This window comes from Bombus pyrosoma, linkage group LG9, assembly GCF_014825855.1.
Source record: "Bombus pyrosoma isolate SC7728 linkage group LG9, ASM1482585v1, whole genome shotgun sequence".
NCBI classification, from domain to species: domain Eukaryota; kingdom Metazoa; phylum Arthropoda; class Insecta; order Hymenoptera; family Apidae; genus Bombus; species Bombus pyrosoma.
This window is the reverse complement of record NC_057778.1, coordinates 8388552-8409038: the sequence shown is the minus strand read 5'-3', so window position 1 is coordinate 8409038 and position 20487 is coordinate 8388552. Positions and strand designations below refer to the sequence as shown.

Below are 20487 nucleotides of genomic sequence, written 5' to 3'. Positions count from 1 at the left end.
GTTCTAAGCTTCTCGGGTATCGGCGATGTTTGCATATATGTACAAATGTATGCTAAATTCGCATCTTTCACTGGGTGAATCGTGAAACGAAGAAAGAACATTAGAAATTTCCCGCGGGATTTTACTTTTCTTGGATTTTCTACGTTAATTAGTTCTAGAGTTTATGTTAAATAGATAGTAATGCTAAGTGTCATTAATTAGATCGATCAGATTGATAACGGGAATTATCGAAAACATTTTGCGTGGGGACTGGCGATGGTAGAAGGGGAATCGAAAGTAACGAAAATTAAAAAGACTGTGTTTAAGCAGCGCGTGGAAATAACATCGCGCAGTGCGATAAATATCGCTAATGTTCTCATTAAACTAAATTTAGAGGAAATGAAAGACTCGTTTGCTTAAGTACGAATTTTATTTAATTCGATAGATATGTATGCAGAAGCGTAAATGTACGCTTTATACCAGATCCTTACGAACTAAGTTTATAAGGTACCTTCTTGAAGTAAACAATTTGGTTATTCGTAGGTTAAATTTCAAAGCGTTGATCCACTTTGAGCACGACTAATTCTTCGAAAATTTAAAACGTTCAGAAGTTACTCCGGAACTCTCGAAGAGGCAGCAACCGCAGTAGATACAGTAGGCCGCGAAACTTTATTGCACAATCCCGAAATAAATACTACCGAATCACTGTCTTTAATAAATCGTACTCCCTTCAAGTTCAATGGCACAAAGCGTCTTACAAAATAATAGTAGATGTGCCAGACACGTCGCTTTCGCCTGTGCCTTGATTGCCCTCTTTCCTTTCTCTATGGGCCATTAGTTGTTGACCTTGTAGTTGGTATATCTTGGATCTTCTAAAATTTGAACGCTTTTAGTTTTCTGCCGACCGCTTGACCCTTGAACGTAACGACTGTTCGAATCATCTAAATTGCTAGCTTCGTAACTCGATTTCCCAACGTACGAATTTGAACTGTAAGTGGGTGATCGTGCATCGTCTTCCGTCAACCGGATCAGATCTAAAACTGGGTTCTTATTAGTCCCAATCGTCGAATGTTTGGAAAAGGATTCCGACCCGAGATTGTACGTCGACGGTTGCGCAAATTGTTGAATGCTCTTAGCATACTGAAGCAAGTATTGTTGAAGCAGAGCCTTCAGATTGATGTTCTGCGTGTCTTTAGTCTGAATAGGAGAAGCACCATCGACTCTGAGTATGATGACCGGTATCAAAGAGTTTCCAGCTTGCACGAAAGTCGGACGAACGTTCAAAATAGACGAAGGATTTCTAATATATTCAGAGATGGACGGATTGTAGTTTAATAAGTCCGAATACTGTAGGTTAGAATAATCGTTTAAATCGTTGTTGGTGAAACTTTGCTTCTGCGATTCCCTATTTTCTGCAAGTATCGTATCCAGATAGTTCTGTATTTTCGGATTGTACTTGGGTGTAGTTCGAGAAGAATGTACGGTGGACGAACTGAAGAAAGAGTTGACAGGTGTGGTATCGTTGATAGTCGGTTCCGTCGTATATTCTGGATTCGGGCTATTCACCATGTATCTTGACAAAGTTTGCTGATTACGTGAACTATAATTGATATTGGGTTTGGACAAGCTAGGCTTCGTCTTCTCCGGTGAAGTTGACGAAACGGGGGGAAAAGAATAGGAGGCCGCTAAGTTGCCGTTGGGTTGGCGCTGTTGCGCCACGTTTACATTTTGCCTCTGGCTCACTAAATTCTGATAGCCGAGTCGATACACTTGTTGCAGTGGCAAACTCGCCGACAAGGATTCCGCAGAAACGAATGGATTTGGCTCTCGTCCGGTTTGCTCGGATATCGTAGGAAATTGCACTGGTCCCTGCGATAAAATATTATTTTCCGTAGAGCTATTTTCATAAATCGAGTAAGGCTCCTGGGTTTTTGTGGGTTGCTGCGCCAACGGGTGCGAATATTCAACGTAAGTAGACGGCGGAACGTCGGAGACCCTGCCGTCCGGATATTTCCAAAAGACTTTGTTCTCGTAGCGGATTCCATTTTCCACGGTGTACTTGGGACTGTTTGAGTGTGGCGAACCAACCCTTGGAAAATGAGGATCGTAGTTCAGTGGAGCGATCGTAGAGGAGCCGATATTTTGAGAAACGGAACCGAAGCTATGGGAATTGATATTGGATTGAATATTCTGTTTCTGGCTTGTGTAAGTTTGCGCGTTCCCGTTATGGGAGAAAGGACCCGCGGTAACATAGTTGAACGTATCGCTCTGTGAACTCGCAAAGTTCGCAGCACCAGGAGTTACATGTTTGAGTGTCTCCGTGACGCCAACGGACAAAGATGATTGTGTCGTAGTTGGCAAATTATTATTCCTGTATCCGGAATTTTGAATTGCGAATGAGCTGACTGGAGGTTTCGATGTTGTAAAGAAGTTTCGATACGATTCGGAACTAGGACTTGTTGCGGTTTTTTGCGGCTTCGTTCGTAATCCGAACACGGACTCAGGTTTCGTGGACCGATGAAAATTCAAATATCGGAGATTCGCTTGACTCTGGCCATTAATCTCGGAGAATGATGTAGCGAAAGAGTTCTGTTGCGTACCAAAATGTCCTTTTTCATTGCTTGGCTGTACCCTTTCGATTATCGTCTTTGGTAGAAAAGGGCTAATCGATTCCTCGATGCTCACCGTGGTCCCTGATTTTCCGGCTGGAAAATAATAGTTGTATCTTTTCATTTGGATGGTGTTCGTGTTGAGACCGTAACCGAGACCGTTGTTCACCGTGCGCTTCGATTTCTCCTCGGAAGTGACATTTTCATCCTCTGTATCGTTGCCGAAATCTAGTAGTATTATTGGTGGTAAAATCGGTACGTCATCCGACCGATCCTCTTCATCCTTTGAATCGGATTTCTTCGAAACGGCATCGTCCATATCGTCTAGAGGGAAGCTAGTGGTAGACTCGTATTCTCGATCGTCATCCGCTTCGGAAGGTAGAGACTTCCCAGCGACGTTCGACGAGCAGAAACCAATTATGAGAAGAACCATAGGAATCTGAAAGCGACGAAAAGCGTATGAAGTATGAACGGACGTGTACAATAACGAGAAGGTAGTTATCGATCTTACAGCTCGATACTCCAGTAATGACAATTTTACTTTCACTTCCCTTCCTTTAGCTTCATCGTAGAATGTCATACGTTTTTATTCTCAACATGGACGAACGTTTATCAAACGAACTCATAATTAACAAAGGGAAATCGATGTATTTTTTGCGCGATAAGCATTTCGCGAGGTCGACTTTAATAGGAAAGAGTGCGAATTTTTACAAGGTCACAGTTAAGGCCAAGTATCCGGTTGGCAAGTAAAGAGAACGAGTTTCGTACGGTGCACACTTGTGATTTTCACCGCTTTCTTCGGTAGCTGTGTACCTCCGCTGATATTCCCGTATTTCGAATTAAAGTTTTACTCTGGCTTTCAGAATAAAAATATCGCAAACTAGAAAGATCGTTTTAAAACGGTCGTAAACAAGTCGCATCTGTATCTAAGCGTGCTGCTGTGAATCTTAATTTTCTCTAAGAGACGCCATTAATAATCTCCAAGTGACAGGTAAGAAAGTTAGTCGAAAGGCATAGACATTATCGCGTTATACTCTTTCGCACTCAGAACGATTACCATAGAAATTATTTAATTTTGAAATCGCTCAACCTACTGGCTGAACGCTGCTGCGTTTCGTAACAGAGAATGATTGTTCGGTAAATGGAGCGTCGCACCATTTTCACCAAGGTTTATCTTTCGACCAGGTAGAAAATCAACCGTTACCTAATAACGAACAACCCGAATAGATTTTATGACAGCCGAGAGCCGCTGTTCCTGGAGTATCTTCAAGGACTTTCACTGACTTGCTCAAGAGCATCTGCCACGGTTACTTTGCCGGACCTGCGCGACCGTAGATGGAAGAAAATAAGAAACACTTTCTCCTTAATGACCGATTCAGAAGAGTCTCGTCGACAGAAAGAATTTAATTCTATCAACGAAACGAAGAATTATTTTGAATTGATATCGTTGCCAAAGATGATATTAAATAAATCGGTATAGCTAGCAGTCAGTTATATCGATGTGCTCTATAAGTTACTAGATCTTGTACGGAATAGGGCGAGATAAGCGAAGAAACGTACGTTGGAACGCATACAAATAACGTCTTTCGTATTATCATCCTGAGCGTTCCGAAAAACTAATAAGGGTGATCCTTCATAAACGAGATAAGGTAAAAGTCATATTCCGTGCACGTAAAACTATTATTCGTTCGTCCTGTCCCTTCACTCCACAATTTGTATCATGAACTTGCATGAAACGAGCATTATGTGCGTAATATAAATCATTTTGAAATTTCGTTCTAGCTATAATGAAACACGATAATCTCGATTATATCGATAAAAGTTGAAGCTTCAAAGAATCCTGTATAACATACACGTAGCATATCTAAAAGAATTTTCAACGGTAAATGTTCACATATTTGCATCAGTCACTTAATCTGTTCGCTTTGCCGTTTTATAATAACCGCGTATAGAGATGTTAAATGTCGAATCGATCAGCTGGCAGGTGCGACGCGTGAAATTTCGGAAATATAAAAATGAAACGTTTAAGAAAATGTCAAAGCTAAAGCGAGAAATCGGCGTACTTACGTGTATCACGAGAATCTTCATGATGACGGTCGACCTTAAACCTGTACGCTTGACTCTTGGTCTTCTCGCGTGTATTTGGAACTGATGAAGCAGTGGCGGCTACATCCCACCTTATATGCCTTCGCTTGAACCGCGAGAGGGACACCACGATTATAGTTTCACCGCTGTAACACACTGACATTCTTTATTCGATACGTATGGAAAGACATCTGCCAGTAGCGTAGCGACACCGCTATGGCAGTGTGCTCATACTTGGTTAATATTTCGACACGAAGAAAGCTAATGTCACGATATACATATTCGTAGTTATGATCACGACAACGAGATTAAAGCGACGATTAATTATCGTCCAAGGCGACACGTGCTTTTTCATCGTTAATTAAGTTGTGCAAAAGATTAGCCGAAACTCGATAAATTATTACAATTACGCAAATTCTTAATGCCGCGTCATTTGCTAACCGTTGGTTAAAAATGAAATGACAGTAAAATAAATTTTTATTTCTACGTAACGTTTATACCATTGTGATATTTTTCTTAATTAGCGTACAGCGTGTTAATAAAAAGAAAAAAAGTTAGAACGTTTGCCGAGCTGAAATTTCTGGCAAATAATATCAAGAGCCTGCACCATTGGTTCTTTCCCCAGGATCCGCTTTCTCATTTTGGCACACGGCGCCGGCATCCGCGTAAATAGCCAAATGGCTGTGCCTCTGCCTTGTGTCAACAGCTCTCTATTGGAATACGTAATGTGATGGCGATGCTTTTATCATAGTTACACTAACGCCATAATCGGAGAAATGGGCCAATAAATTATTCAACTTCAAAGAAGATTGAATGTTAGAGGTTTCAGATACTTTTAATTCATAAATTTGAATATATTAGTTACGATTTCCGTGGCAAAATATTTGACGATATTTTTTGCCTTCTATCTTTTACAATTTACAAAATGCTCAATTTACAATAGGTAACCAAGAAATATACTAATTCCTTTAAAACTTTCAATCACTGAACTGTTTCGTCGGATGTAAAAATTTCACCTAATATAGAACAACGATGGTAGATTGTAGAACAAGGTTCCTTTTAATAAGAGTTTATTAAAAAATTGCGTAAAACGTACACCCACAGGTATATATATATAAAAAAAAAAGAACGAAAGACCAACAAAGTTAAACATAAGTACGACGTTTACGCTTGTGATTGAAGGATCTTCGATAAAAGACTAGATGCGACGCCTTTTATTGTCGGCGGTATATCTTCACTCGCTTCTCAACTGCAATGAACGTCGAAGCTTCTATTAACATTATCTACTGACCATCATACTCGACGATCGCCAATTATCAGATAAAGAAAACGCTCAATGGATTAGTCAATCTTGCGTTTCTTGTATAAGAAATTTTCTTTCGATGGAAGAAAACCTCTTTCCAGCTTTATCGGCCTCTCTTGATATCTGTAACGAATATTTATTTTAGCAAACGTATCTAGGGAATTGACAGACTAGGGAAATTTGATGCACATATATAGCTCGTTGCAGATAGTAATTTCGTACTTGGAAGAATCTTGGGCTGCGATCACATCGCTTGGAACGTACGAGTCCAGCAATGATCTAGGCTCGGACGAGCCTACGTAATTTTGTTCTGGAACAGGTTCTTCGTCGTGCGACGAAACGGGCGTCAAAGACGTGGCACTGGATTTGAAATCCTGCGCTGGTATTTGAGGTGGTACTAGATCGGTATTTGGTTCTTCCGGATCCTGTTACGATAAGTAAGTACATTTATACAGCAGAATCTTTTAATCAAACGGAATTTCGTTGCCTTCCTATTACAAATTCCATTTACTTCCTCGCATCGCTACGAACCTTGACGTAATTCTGAGTCACGCTCTGACTGTTTTGCTGCCCCAGACCTTGATTCGGCAGCTCATCAGCAATTGATGCCGCGGAATGCAACTCTTCGAGCGGCGCGGTGTATTTCACGCTGCCTTGCAAAGTATTATCTTGATCGTAGCTAGGTGGACGAGCGTAAACGTCACTGTAAACTGGCGTGGCATGCATATAAACCGTTGCGGGTTGAGTGTACACTAGCTGGGAAACGTACTGTGGCTGGGACGGAGCAATGTACGCTTGCGTGTATAGAAGTTGTCTTCCTTGGGCATACGTTTGATCCGATGGTGCGTAAGTTGGCAGGCTGAATAACGCAGAGCTAGAGAATTTCTTTGAGTTAACGGGAGTTGTATAAACCGCACCCTTTGTAACCTGTAACGATGAAAGTTTCTATTTAGTTCTAGTATCGTTTCCAAAATTCCACAGATACTACGAAGGTACACTTTCTAATAATTATTTCTCCAGATATTAACCTTGGTCGAAGAAGCGGCAGGTGCGCTATTGTATTTTGGTGCGTACTGTATTTGGTAAGTTTGCTTGCCGGCTACTATTGGCTTTTGATTTAGCGTTGACGTATAGAAAGGGATAGATATATGATTGGTCGCTGCTGTGGTTAATCGCGGTACCAATAATCCGGTTTTACCAGAACTTACGTCTAAATTCGGGTAATAAGTCAGAAGATGCATCGTGGGGATGTCGATGTATACCGGTTCTGTAAAAATTTAATTAAAGATCAAATTAAGATCGGACCGACCTTAAATGTTGCGTTCGTGTTTCACATCGTCGAGACCTTCTTTATTCACATTTCTCGCAAAGTTCGCCGAAACTGTCTTTTGTTGTGCAGCCTGCAACTGATTGCCAATGTTCACTTCCGGTTGGTAAGTCAATTCTTCCGGCTCATAGGCATTTGACGTGATTCCTTTTGGGGGTAATGACGGCTGCTGTTGGTATTCGTTGTAATATCGCTGTGGTAATATTTGTTGCGGCGAGACGTTGTTTTGCTGCTGATAAACCTGTTCTTTCGCCGTATACTTGTTAGGGTGAACGTACGTTTCTGGCTGGAACTAAATAAACATGAATTGAGTTAATCGCCGATTATATGATTTGACACGATTTCTGACATTTGCAACGTTTGTTTTACATTTTGCGCTGGAGGTGGGGTTACGTACGTAACCGATGAACTAGTCGGTGGTCCACGATATTGATTCGGTACTTGGTAGTGTTGTTGGCTAAATTCTGGCTTTGTAATGAATTTTGATTGCTCGGTCCGTGTAATGCCGGATTTCGATATACCTTCCACTCTTAAATTATCCCTTTCTATGTCCTCCAAGTTGATCTTCTTTTCTCCATTCGCACCGATACACAGCAAGCCCAGCATCAAATAAAATTTCTGCAAAATAAATAGCAAAGTATCGTGTAACTAAGAAACTCGTGGAAATCGTTTCTATTCAAATATAGTATTACTAAAATAAAATAAGTCAAATTTGAAATGCAATACAACTATACGCGAAAGCGTATATTGCAACAAACGATAGCCATTATTTATGTTTGGTCATATATTAGCTCCTTAACCATTGCGTTTGCTGGTAAGAAATGAACTTGCATCGGGATATACTTTCACTGATCACGAAGTTCTGGGTCAAATATCCGGTATGGAGCACTCTTTTATACACTGCACCTGGATGCAATCTCTCCGGGGGAGGGCTACTCCCGTAAGCGAGTGCGTCGCATCGTCGATACAAAAGTAAAAGTTTATGGTTCTCGTATTAATTGCGATGCAGGTACTATCAAAGTGGCGCATTTTCTCTTTTCATAATTTATCGATATATTAAGGAATTTTATTTCCGCGTACGAAGATAAGACGTTGTACAGATTTCCAACGTAAAGCGTACTAATAGTCCAAGACAAGAAGCCGCTGGTAATTAAGATATTATTAGAATTAGAGACGATTAGAACAGCACTTACCATGTTGCTTTAATTTCAGAAAGTATGACCGCGACCCGAAGATTCTAGCTCTACTACAAAACCAATGTAGATTCACCTTCTCTTATATAGCCTTTACCCCTACCAGCAGTATGTATGTATATCTTGACGGGGCACATTTCACTCGTGTATCATAACGTCTTTAGTGGCCCTCCTGGACCACGTGATAGGAATACCTGCTTGACTCAGATACAAGTGAAGGGACGGAACATCCCTTTCATTATTAAAAGTCATAAAACGTGCGATGTTACGCGCACGAGGAAAAAGGAGCATCCCAAAACTTGATCATATATAATACGATCGCTATATATATATATACAGTATCGCTAATAGCAGGCTGTACGATAATATGCTAATACAACTTGGTAATACACTTCGCACGATTAAAAAATCAGTACACATCAGGTATCTGTCCTGGGAGATATTAGTTTTCTAATTTCTAGCTTCTCGTCGGACGCTATGTATTTCCCACGATATACCAGCCACGATAATTAGCCGCGTTTAATTCAAGAAAAACAAGCAGTTTAGTAGACGTTTACCTGTGAGAACGTATCGTGAAAAGTGAATAGAAACAAGGATATACTCCGTGGGGATCGGAAGCCGATCATTAAATAGATCTTTCTAATTTCCATCCGGACCAATTCGTGCCAAATGCATTGTCAATGTAAGATGTGCGCCAAACGTGGTACAATAGAAAGTAATCCGCTTGTAAATCGTTTCGTGTTTCCCAGTACAAAGATTTAATAATTAATTTATCGGTTAATCTGTCTGTGCACTTAGCCTGCATTCGACAGCTTCTATAACGTAACACTGGAAATATAATGCGATCAATTTGAATCGAAGTTTTACAAATACGTATATTCCGTATGTACATAAATAAGTAGTCTATGGGCGGAAGTAGAATAAAGGTAAGTCTAAGTATAATCTCTTACAATTTTCGCGATGATTAAAAATACAAGAAATAAAGTCGCTATGAATACTTGACTCGAACAATTGAAGGGTGTGCTCAATATATTCAGAGAGAGAGAGACTTAATGATCGTCAAATTTAATGGTGACCGAGCCTGAAACCATTGTCTCGTGCGTTATTTCAAGAAGAGAATTTCAATGGAACATTCGCGATGCTTAAAGCAAAAAATTGACGCGATTTATTAACACAGAGTAAAATGAAAATGACAAGTATGCCTGGACGCTTTTAACGGCCGGGAAAATCTTTCTCGCGTATGAGTGAAATTTACAGGAAGACGAGGCGAAATATATCTACGCGCGAAAGAAACTTGGAAGAAAAAGAGGCAGGTTACTTTTCACTCTCAACGGCCTTCGAAAAATTTGTTTGAAATTAACGGAAGGAAAGGAGATCTTGCAGAGTCCATCATTTTCTTCGTCGCTCCTTGTCCGTGTGTAGCGCGTTTCGCCAGCGATGTTCGCGTTTCCGCGAACCCTTTCCTCCAGCTATGAGAACAAGTACGAGTACACACGCTCGTCAAACCAGGAAAAAAAACACTTTCTATCCGCATTCTGGGTGTGGAAGCAGGGAGAATGATCTAATAAACGATGACCGGCTCGCTTGTACCTTCAGTCGAATTATCTTCAATTAAGCCGAGGAACTTTCTCGACCATACTGCGGTAACGATTGCAGCTTGACGGTTTCAGGATCATGATCTTGTCACGAGGCAACGGATACCATGAAAGGGAGAGAAGACACTCATTCTTTCGGGCGGGTCACTTTCTCGGCTACAACTCCATAGACATAGACTCCATAATCGTAAAATTAATAGAAATTTTATGCCTGACCTCCTACACAGAACATAATATGAAACTCTTTTGATCACTGTAATTTACATTATGTCAAAGTTATCGCATTTATTGCCTTAAAGAAGGAAATTTATTACACACACCAGCGAGAGGGAAATTCAATTTTATGCGGACTTAAAATTGAAGATGTTTAGATTCGAGCGAGCAATTATGGTATCAAAGAGCTGTACGATTTTTCAAACAGAATCCGAAATGTTTGCCTTCAAAGGGAACGTAATTGAAAGACCGCGTATGATCAAAGTTCCGCGAACTAGGATAAACTAAAATAAATTGAGATATTGTAAACACGAATCAATGGGAATGCTGTCAAAAAAGCGATGCCATCGAGCTTTCAGGTCACCGTGTATATAAGGGATCGAGATCAAACCCAGCCACGAGAAAGTAAGAGGCTCGGCTCGTTCGATTTTATTTTCGACCACCGACATACTCGCTGGGAATGTGAGAAATAAAACAAAACACTGGAACTCGCCACTCTCTCTCACCTGCCACGATGTACGGTTCTGATGATTCCGTTGAATCGCAATCTCACTTCCCCTTTCCATTACCGCGCCCAAACGATCGACCGGATGCTGCCGAGATCCGCATCGTTTCCTTTCATTCGCCTTCCCGCGTACATCCCCAAAAGGTCGAAAACTGCCGATCGGATTAAAATACGTTCACCTATCGTACATTGACCCGCGTTTACGATACGTCACTCGACACGAGCGCAGGATTTTCATCCAGAATATCATCTAGTTGATATTTAAATAGAAAGGACTCTCGAACAAGTTGGTATTTCGCAAAATGATCGTATCGATTACGAGATTTGGCAAATGAGACGAGCACGATATGAATATAAAGAAGGAAGAACGAAAGTCACGCGTGGAACAACAACAATATTTTATTACTAACAATGACAAAATGGGTACAAAATTTGCATAAGCGTAGGATGTAAAAGTCTAATAAATATCATTGCGATATGTCATAGGTGAGAAAGATCGTGACATCGAAATTCCTTCGAAGTAAAAAACGAATAAAAGTGATACGTTGTAACGTGAAGATGGTATATTGTATTATAGAATATGCCATGAGATACGGCATCTTGCGCGATCAGTCAGAAAAGCGCATGATTCTTTTTTTAAATTAACCCTTATATTGAAAACACACTGATGGCAATCGTTGTAAAAGTGAGAGAAGAACGCTTAATCGAATTATAAATATCGTATCGACGCTAATCTTATTCAACTACTGATATAAAAATAAAACTCTGAAACAACAATTTATAACACCATACCAACGGAACTTCTTTCATTTCCCTTTCACTTTCTTAATCTCCGGAAATTTACGCCTTTTTCGTTTTAACGCCGAAATTTCCATTGTCCAAATTATTCTGGTACTGCTGCGGTTGCCGCTGAGAGGTTGTTTGCGATGGGTTATAGCTGGTATACTGGTAATTGTACCCACGAGGCGTTTGCCTCGTGACATAATTTTGATTCTGATAAGACTGGACCGGATTTATATCGTAACTCTGTTGCTGTTTATCGGACGCGTAATCGTCTTGGATATCTTGAGAGGACGAGTTCTCGTAATTTTCGTATTTCTCGTACTCGTTGGACTCGGTTCGATCCTCTTCGGGCTTCTCGATCCCTGTATACACGTCTGGGGCTAATGACGAATACTTTATGTTTTTCAATTGAGATTTCGCCGTCTGTGCGATTTGAGCAGTTGCTTCTTCAACGTTCAATTTCCTATGAACCGTAGGATTTACGACGTAAGTTAAACCAGTCTTAGCGATTATATTAGAAAGAGGAACGTAACGCGTATTTTTGCTTCGTTCGTTTTGATCATCGTACGGAATGATCACGCTATTTTTGGTCGATTCGCGTGCAGGATATTCAGGAACCTGTTGCAAATTTTGAGCCAATAGCTTGACCAAATCGCGATGATTCATAAGCTCTTCCGTTTGCTGAGCATTCACGTAAGATGCTGGCAAAGGATAATCAGGACCTACCGGTTGTCCCGCAACGCTGATTACTCTGTAGGTCGTTTTCGGTAATGGAATTGGAATATTTTTAATCAGGATGCTGTTCGTTTGTTCCAACTGATTCTGGAAACTGCTCGTTTTCTGCGTGCTTGATTGACTATCGAGATCCTTCGATTTTGCAGAAATGTAGTTGGCCCCATCGACAAATTGAACGTCGTTACTCCTGTAGTTGTTATCACCGCCGAGTTTCTTGTCTTTATTGCTGCCGTTAGATTCCATATAGGAATTCTTCTCGCCGGAGTAATCGATAGCAGGTGGTGGTAATGGCGGCGGCGGAAATAATGGCCGATTATAGTAATCGGCATAATAATAGGGAGACTGGTAATAATAATTAGGATAGGCGGACGAGTAAGGCATTGTTGAATAAGAGGACGGAGGTACCGTGTACAGGGGCGAGTAGGAATTGTACGCGTTGTAAGGACTTGTTGGGTATGAATATGGGACGGAACCGTAGTATGCGTAAGTAGACGAGGAAGGAATTTTGGTATATGGGTTGTAATTAGAATTGTAAGGATCTCGAGGGTGATTAGCGCTGAAGCTGACGCTATAGGAGTCCTTGGCATCGACTTTGGGCGCGTACAATTCCGGAGATGGCTGCGTAACGGTGTCTTTCTCGATTCCTCTTTTAATTAATTTAGGACTGTAGGGATAGACCGGATATATCGGTAGAAAGGGCTCGTCATTTGGATCGTTGTTCTTCTCGTATCCTTGAACGTAAATCGACGTAATCGTCGACGACAGTAGAAACAATAGCTGAAATTCAAAGTATAAGTCAAGCTATCGGTACGATACACGTTCGATCACACGCTTATGAATTAAAAATAAAGGAAAATTTATACTGACCAACAAGTCCATATCAATCAACCGTCGCTATCGCCTGCCAATGATTAACAGGATTCGATCGATGTGTTAGTTTCTCCGCGTTATCTCATTCGCTTGTCGCGTTCACCGTTCACTGCCGTCCGACCGGGATACTTGGGATCGAACAGATCGAAACGGCACGCCGGCGCGATGTCTAATGACGTATCGGCCGACATTGAATTTCTCCTTTATACTCGGCCGGCTGAAAAATCGTGAAAACTAGTTTAACGTTTCTCCGTTCTTATATGTAGATCGGAGCGTAGCCGGTGCACGCCCGGTTCAACGAGACCGGCTAGTAAAACACCTCCCGGTCTCGTTGCCAGTGTAAGGCATGCTACGGTAAACTGGTCTAAGGTGAAGCGGGTGGGATAAATCCATCTTGTCACGAAGGAAATAAAGACAACGATCGACCGAGGCGAAGCGTGAAAGCTCTCGTTCACGGCGGACAAGATAAGCCCGTTCAGAGTTTAAACGGACGGTAAATAATTATCGCTACGATGTACTCGTGGTCGCAGCAAATGGCGAGTAACAGAGAAACGGAGAGTGTCTTGCTTAGCGCACGCGATCCTCTAAACACAATCGGATCGATCTCTTTCGTTGGAGAAGTTGAAAAAAGGTAGGAGAGTAATTTGTTCGGAAGATCGTGGTGTGATCGCGGAAGTAAAACGTTTCACGATGCTCTCGGAAGAATCTTTTCAGTTCCGGTCGTGCAAACGCTTCTTAAGGCGAATGTTTTTTCGAATCAATTCGCGGGCGGTCCACTCGTGTCCATCTGTTCGACTAACTTTACTTTCACCGGCACCGTGTTCGTTCGTCGCATCGATCTCGTACGAATCTTCGCTGCGAGCACCACGCCTTCGATGACCACGCGATTGGTGTAACCCGCGGTGATAAATAGAGGGAGACCATCATCTTTCGAGTAGATCTATTCGCCGGTGAAATGATAGCCAATTGCTACGATACGTCGAATACGTATTGCTTGAGAAAGTATCCCTTTCCAATGCGAGGGGAATCGAATGAAAGGAATCGTATATCGTATATCTAAAGTATATTTTAATATTCTATGATTAACTGATGAATATAATCTTCGCGCGAGATTCATCGAACAAATTGCACGAATCACGATAGCGATTCTAATCATTAAGAAGAAGAGTAAGAGCTGAGTTTTCCCTGTTTTCGCTCCAGGCACGTCATTGGCACCGATCTAAGAGTGAAGTGCAAGTATGTCGCTCGCAAAACCAGTTGGGAAATAGTGAAATGTGACTTTCCTATCGTCTAGCCGATGCACCGATTCTACGTTTGTCTCGACCGGCCCAAGGATTCTACGAGCATCTTCATCGATGTCATTTTCGAGGAGAATGCGTGTTCATTCGTCTGTGCGCACGTGCGATCGTTGAAAAGTGGGTCATGCTTGTACGAGATTGGTACCGAGAGAATACGGCACCGACGCATTTCTGCACTTTCTTCTATGTGGGTGTTGCTTTACACTGCAAATTCAACAAAGGATAGTAGGCGAGGAGAAAAGGGCACGAAAAGGAACGATACGCGAAAAGAAGATGTAAAAATGGATAATAAATAAGTATAAAAATTTGACAGAAGTTAGGTAGATAACAAGTGTTTTCAAAGAATTTTTCCTCCAATATTTCGTATAGAAATATAAAACTGTACTTCTCTTGGAAAGCTTAACGAGTAAACGAAGTTTTCAAGCTTCGCCGCGTTTCCAGTTGCTTCGATACAGTTCTTGGGTTACTTTAATCCTTCGATGCACGTTCTCGTTCGAAAAGTACCGGATTAACTTAGACTTTAAACAAAATTACAAGACTCTCCGGCTAATTTAAACTGAAACTCTCAAATTATTTCGCTACGAAGCTTTTAATCAAGCCGAATAGAAGACATGCAATTGGTCCTTTGCTTAAGTATTTTTGTAAGCTTAGCTTTCTTCGGACAAAATATCGTTATATTATACCGGTAATCTAAGAAGTCCCGTTACTGTCATAGAAATAAGGGCAGTGGCAAAAGAACAGTTTCCTTATACATCGTATTAAACCGGTCTGCAGACGAGTAGTGACCGGCTTGCAGTGTATACACCTCGTCGGGTACTTTCCCAAAAAGAACAAAAGTTTAGAAAGGAATTTGCTCATTTCGCCAGAGCTGGCCTTGGAGTAAAAGTGATCTTCTTTTTACGCTTTGACACTGTTTCTTGTCCTCATCTTTTTAATATATAACGACCCTTCTCTTCTACCTTTCTTGCTGCTAATACTTTCACCGTGAAAGACGAACAAGTAAAAAATTATTCCATCGTGAGTTTTAAGTATGGACAATCAATATGAAAAATAACGTTAACGAAGACGACTACCAAAAAGACTACCAAAAGATTTAGAAAATCATTTTGTACTTAAACGTCTTTCGTCCGTAAAATAAAAAAAGAAACGGTCGAGTATTTTAGTAAAACAGAGCACTATCTAACAAATGTTTGTCTCTTAATCGAAAACGTTAGCCGTATTAACGAATACGTACATTAAGCGCAACATGTCAGACGAGTGTTAAATTTGCGCTCCGCTTAGAGGAGTGTGAAATAATCAACTGGTTATAAAAAGAATCGTTTTATTATAAACAGTACGTATAAAACTATGAAACAAACATCACAATAACGATGTTACGCAACATATACAACGGTACTCGAAGCAAACAACAGAAATATAAATACGCAGCGGCGTTTTAAATAGAATAATTATGCTAAAAGCGTAAGTATAAATTAGTAAAATATCCTACGACCCTTGGACGTTTCGCTCGTACATTCACGATCGATTTATCTAAGAATGGTCCACGATTGGTCATCTATTAAAGAGTACGTTTCTCGTGGGATCGTTCGACAATTCTATAATTTAATACTTTCCACTTGGACTGGAATAAGAAATCGTATCGTATTTGTTACTGCCGGAATTCAAACCATCGTAGCCTTTCGAACTGGTGTATGCAACGTATCTAGGACTGAGATTCGAATAGGAACCATGGGACTCTACAGGGGTGCCGTACGAGGTGGAAGGAGATGAATAACTGGAGCTAGGACTGGAATAGCTGACGCTAGGACTGGAGTAGCTGGCACTAGGGCTGGAGTAGCTAGAAACTGATCCGGAATAGCTGGAACCGGAACCGGAATAACTGGACGAGGGACTCGAATAACTGGAACTTCCACCCGATGAATATGACACGTCGGAGGAAGATGGTATGTAGTTAGAATGCGATGATCCAGATGCATAGGACCCAGAAGAAACAGGCAAAGAATAACTGGAACTGTCGGAGGATCCACTGGAAAGGCTTATGTGACCGCTGGATGATCCAGAAGAAATTGGTAAGGAGTAACTGGCAGATCCACCAGAACTGGAAGAGAGGCTAGATATTCCGTGAGATCCCGAGGACGTTGGGAGGGAGTAGCTGCTGGAACTTCCGTGAGAGGAAGACACAGGGAGGCTGTAACTGGAGGATCCTTTTCCAAGCGAACTCGAATCAATTACTAAACCTCCGCTCACCGAATGGTAGGACGAACTCGGGGCGATAGACTGAAGTGACAGGCCATGGCCCGAAGAACTACCCAGCGAACTCAGCGACGCTGCCGGCAAACTGTACGAGGAGGCATGCCCGGATCCTAACATCGCTGGCAGACTAATACTGCTCGAAGCACCACCGCCGTACGATGACAGCCCATGAATTCCCGTTGCGTAGACTGGCGCCGAGTAACTGCTAGAACTGGAACTGCCTGAAGAGATACCGCCTCCGTGGATGCCGAAAGTAACTGGTCCATTCTTCGAGGACGAACTGAGTAAACTGATACTTCCTCCTCCTCCTCCACCGATGGAATTTAGGCTGGGACCGGCGTACGAGGATTGTCCAAAGTGTCCTCCTAGACTGATTCCTTGAAGACTCGCGCCATGACTCAGTCCAGAACCCAAGCTGAGTCCTCCAGACCCCAAAGAATATCCCAAAGAACCATGTCCCAAAGAACCACCTCCTAAACTTTGGATACCTGACGAATGTCCTAAATAAGATCCGCCGCTATATCCGGAACTTATAAGAGGAGAATTGTAGGATGATCCACCGGACGAATAGCCTCCGGAATATTCAACGATGCCACGCTTGCTCTTCGGCGGTGGTCTCAATGGTCGGTTGTCTCCCTTCGTTTCTCGACAGGAAACGCTTATAATAGCTATGGCTACGAGGACCAAAAGCACCTGTAAAATGTTCGATCAAATAATCTTTCATAAATTTTATGTGGCAGTAATAAAATAGAAATGAATAAAATACCACGGAATGTTAATTTGAAATATATAGAAAATAATTGAGCTCAATTTTACCGTGATACACTTACTAATGATCTCATGTTGATCCTAAGCGAGATTAGTCTGTATGTTGCTTCTCGTGGTCAAGTGACAACCGAGTATGTAAGCGAAATTGTGGTTTCTGATGCCATTGCTACCCAGAAGAGAGCTTTTATATACAAATCCCCTCTTGCATGGTGAAAGAAAGGTCTAGGTGAAGGTGAGTCTCTCCGTGCTGGTACTAGTACACCTCCACCTCCACAGAAACATGTTTCAGAAGATTGTAGTCTAATCTATCATGAAATGGTAAAATTTGCAAATGAGAATGTCGTGGATGGTAAAAGTTCTCAAATTGATATTTATCGGTCATTGTTTCTAACGATCTTAACCAGACATTTCCTTTCGGTGAAGTCGATGTACTCCTATAAATAAAGGGAAAGAAAATGATTTCCTTCCTGAGATTACATTCATAGCGAAAGACACGAAAGTAATTGGAACGTAAGCGTAAAATTTTTCTTCAGATTTTCCAATTAAAAGTGAAATAGAAGCTTTATCAGAACGCAATACGAATGCGTCCTGTTACACCGACGAATATACGTTTTCCTGTATTCATAAAACTTCGGTATGGATTCTTGTTGGCCGGTTCGAAATATCGGGTTTCCTATTAATTAATTTTTAGGTAACTTAAGAATTCTTCTTGATAGATAATTGACGTCGAGAAGGTATAACTATTACAAATTTCTGTGAAATTTACCACGTTGTATGGTAAATGTTATTCGCATCCTTTTTCTTCCATACAAAACGCTCAATTTGTGGTATAATTCTGCAAAAAAATACATATAATTCTGAAAAAATAAAAGCATAACATGCTCGATTTGTTACTACGGCGCATATTATAAGATACAACATGCCAAGGTCTTTTATAATATCTCGTTTTACCGGAGAAGCTTCGTCGTGAAGAAAACATTAATTTTCCATCTTTTGTGGACGCAATTGCGATGTGTCACAATATGAAAGGAACAGCGAAGGTGTGGTTCATGTAGCAAACATGCTCCGCCTTCGGAAGCTATTGAAAGTAATTTCGATGTTGGAAAGTGAAATGCGCGGATAGTCGGCAAAAAAATAACGTACGTTAGGTGTTCTTGTACTGTTATTTTCGCGCAGGATAGTCATATCGTTGACAGAGAAGCTGATAGTGGCGTTGAAAGAAGGTAACTGCAAAAAGACGGTAGCGACGAATAAAATACGAAGTAGCGGCCAACGTCTTCCATCCGCTGTGTCCACAAACTATAACAGTTGAAAACGCCGATTGATTTCGTTTTACTTTCACTCGTGGGATGAAGGAAGGAAGCTGACCGTCTTTATTCGCTGCAGGCTTCTCGAATGAAACGCAATAACAATCAGAACTACGAATTCTTTGCCAATGGAATCGTTCGTTGAGTCGATTTATGCTGCTTCGGCGTAAATTACGATCAAAAGAATTGAAAACACCTTTACCTTTTTATAGCGAAGGAACAGAGTATCGTAAGACGTATATTAATGACACAAAATTAGATATAATTAACTAAATGGGCTATGAATAATCAGTAATTGTAAGATATAATAAATATTGTTCGCACACCAAGTTAGTAACCCAATTAAATATATGTAAATAGAAACACTTTTGAGATGTCCATTTTCTTCTAAATGGCAGTATTAAAACACAATATATTTCGGTCCCAACGAAAATCGTGAAACATTTTCTTGACGTTTATATAGTCACATATATATATACATCATTTGCATGGGAAATAAATTACAATGAACAATCTCATGGTTACGTTTTCTGCCAACATGTTGTACCGTGTATGTGGCCGTTTTAAATAACTCAAACATTCAGAAATTGTTAATGTGCACAAAAAATGACGAGGTTCGACACGCTTTCTTCGATTATAATCGATTCATTATCTCCTGATAATATATAGCGAATAAAATGAATAAAAAGCTAATACCGTTCCTTCCTATATCTTCTATATGTGCATAAACACATAATAAAAAAAATGTAAATGACTTTAGATAACGGAAAAAATTTAAAGTTTTCTGCACCTGTTAACGTTGGTAAATAATAACCGCGTCGCTAACTGTCCGTGTAAGTGATTAAGTCTGTTTATTTTCTGCTCATCCAATTTCTAGATTTCTCAAGATATAAACAGTTTTTTGGAAAAGAAATCCCGACTGGACAAGTTCGAAGTAAAACGGTAAAAGTGCACGAGGTGCACTAAAACGAGAAATAGAATGAGATTCAGGTCAGTCGCGGAAAGTGAGTTGACAACAAGTTTCCTATGTGAATTGTGAAGTAGTAGCATCTATCTAAGTCGTTCCTTCGTAACTGTTGCCCTTTTCTTTGTGTAAGACCGCGGCTTGCGGAAAATGAAATGACTATCTACTTCGAAAGCAATTGCACCTGTTCTGTATTTGTAGAAATCTAGTACGTTTAGCGGTATAATCATGTAAGTAACTCGGCCACACGATTCTTTGATAGACTTTGCGCCTGCATTGCGCCACAACATAACGTCACTCCCTTTCCGAAGTACGACTCGCTTATCGTACGCCATCGAGTTAAGAAACCAGTCTAGCTCTAAACTGTAAAACAATCTGTGCGTAACCGTAAAACTATAAAGTGTAAATAAACAAAGAAGACGTGCAGATGTACGCGTTAAAGGTGTATAAGAGCGGCGGAAAAATACGAATGTTGGCGAAGAGTCTGTTATACGTATATGCTTAGGATTATCCGAATAATCTGTTCAACGATAAACCGATCGTGATTAGAATTATCGAACCACTTTTGAGGTCACGATGAGCCATGACAGATCGGTCGGGCGGCCATTAAGCCTTCGGTGAGAGTTCCTTGGTGTAGGTTTACGGGCCGGAAATGGAGACAGTTGGTTTTCTAGGGTGTACTTACTTTCTTTAGCAGTGA

At 40.9% G+C, this 20487-nt stretch overlaps 3 protein-coding genes across 3 annotated transcripts; all 3 read right to left on the bottom strand.

Annotated features, from left to right (window-relative positions):
• Nucleotides 1-390: 390 nt before the first annotated feature.
• LOC122571182 lies at nucleotides 391-5351 on the bottom strand. Its single transcript, XM_043734586.1, has 3 exons — nucleotides 5281-5351; nucleotides 4656-4829; nucleotides 391-3027 (listed from the first exon to the last, which is right to left on the bottom strand). Exons 2-3 carry the CDS (start codon nucleotides 4674-4676, stop codon nucleotides 814-816), a joined length of 2235 nt encoding a protein of 744 aa, XP_043590521.1. The 5' UTR covers nucleotides 4677-4829; nucleotides 5281-5351; the 3' UTR covers nucleotides 391-813.
• A 6298-nt stretch (nucleotides 5352-11649) lies between these two features.
• LOC122570617 lies at nucleotides 11650-13206 on the bottom strand. Its single transcript, XM_043733163.1, has 2 exons — nucleotides 13195-13206; nucleotides 11650-13104 (listed from the first exon to the last, which is right to left on the bottom strand). Exons 1-2 carry the CDS (start codon nucleotides 13204-13206, stop codon nucleotides 11650-11652), a joined length of 1467 nt encoding a protein of 488 aa, XP_043589098.1.
• A 2891-nt stretch (nucleotides 13207-16097) lies between these two features.
• LOC122570508 (keratin, type I cytoskeletal 9-like) lies at nucleotides 16098-17625 on the bottom strand. Its single transcript, XM_043732900.1, has 2 exons — nucleotides 17579-17625; nucleotides 16098-17441 (listed from the first exon to the last, which is right to left on the bottom strand). Exons 1-2 carry the CDS (start codon nucleotides 17588-17590, stop codon nucleotides 16098-16100), a joined length of 1356 nt encoding a protein of 451 aa, XP_043588835.1. The 5' UTR covers nucleotides 17591-17625.
• Nucleotides 17626-20487: the final 2862 nt, after the last annotated feature.

Excerpts from the sequence above, each read along its gene's own strand:
- LOC122571182 (XM_043734586.1), bottom strand. The coding sequence starts at position 4,676 with ATGAAGATTCTCGTGATACAC. Across the intron at positions 3,028-4,655 it reads TGAAGATTCTCGTGATACAC|ATTCCTATGGTTCTTCTCAT; the intron begins GTAAGTACGCCG and ends CGTCGCTTTCAG.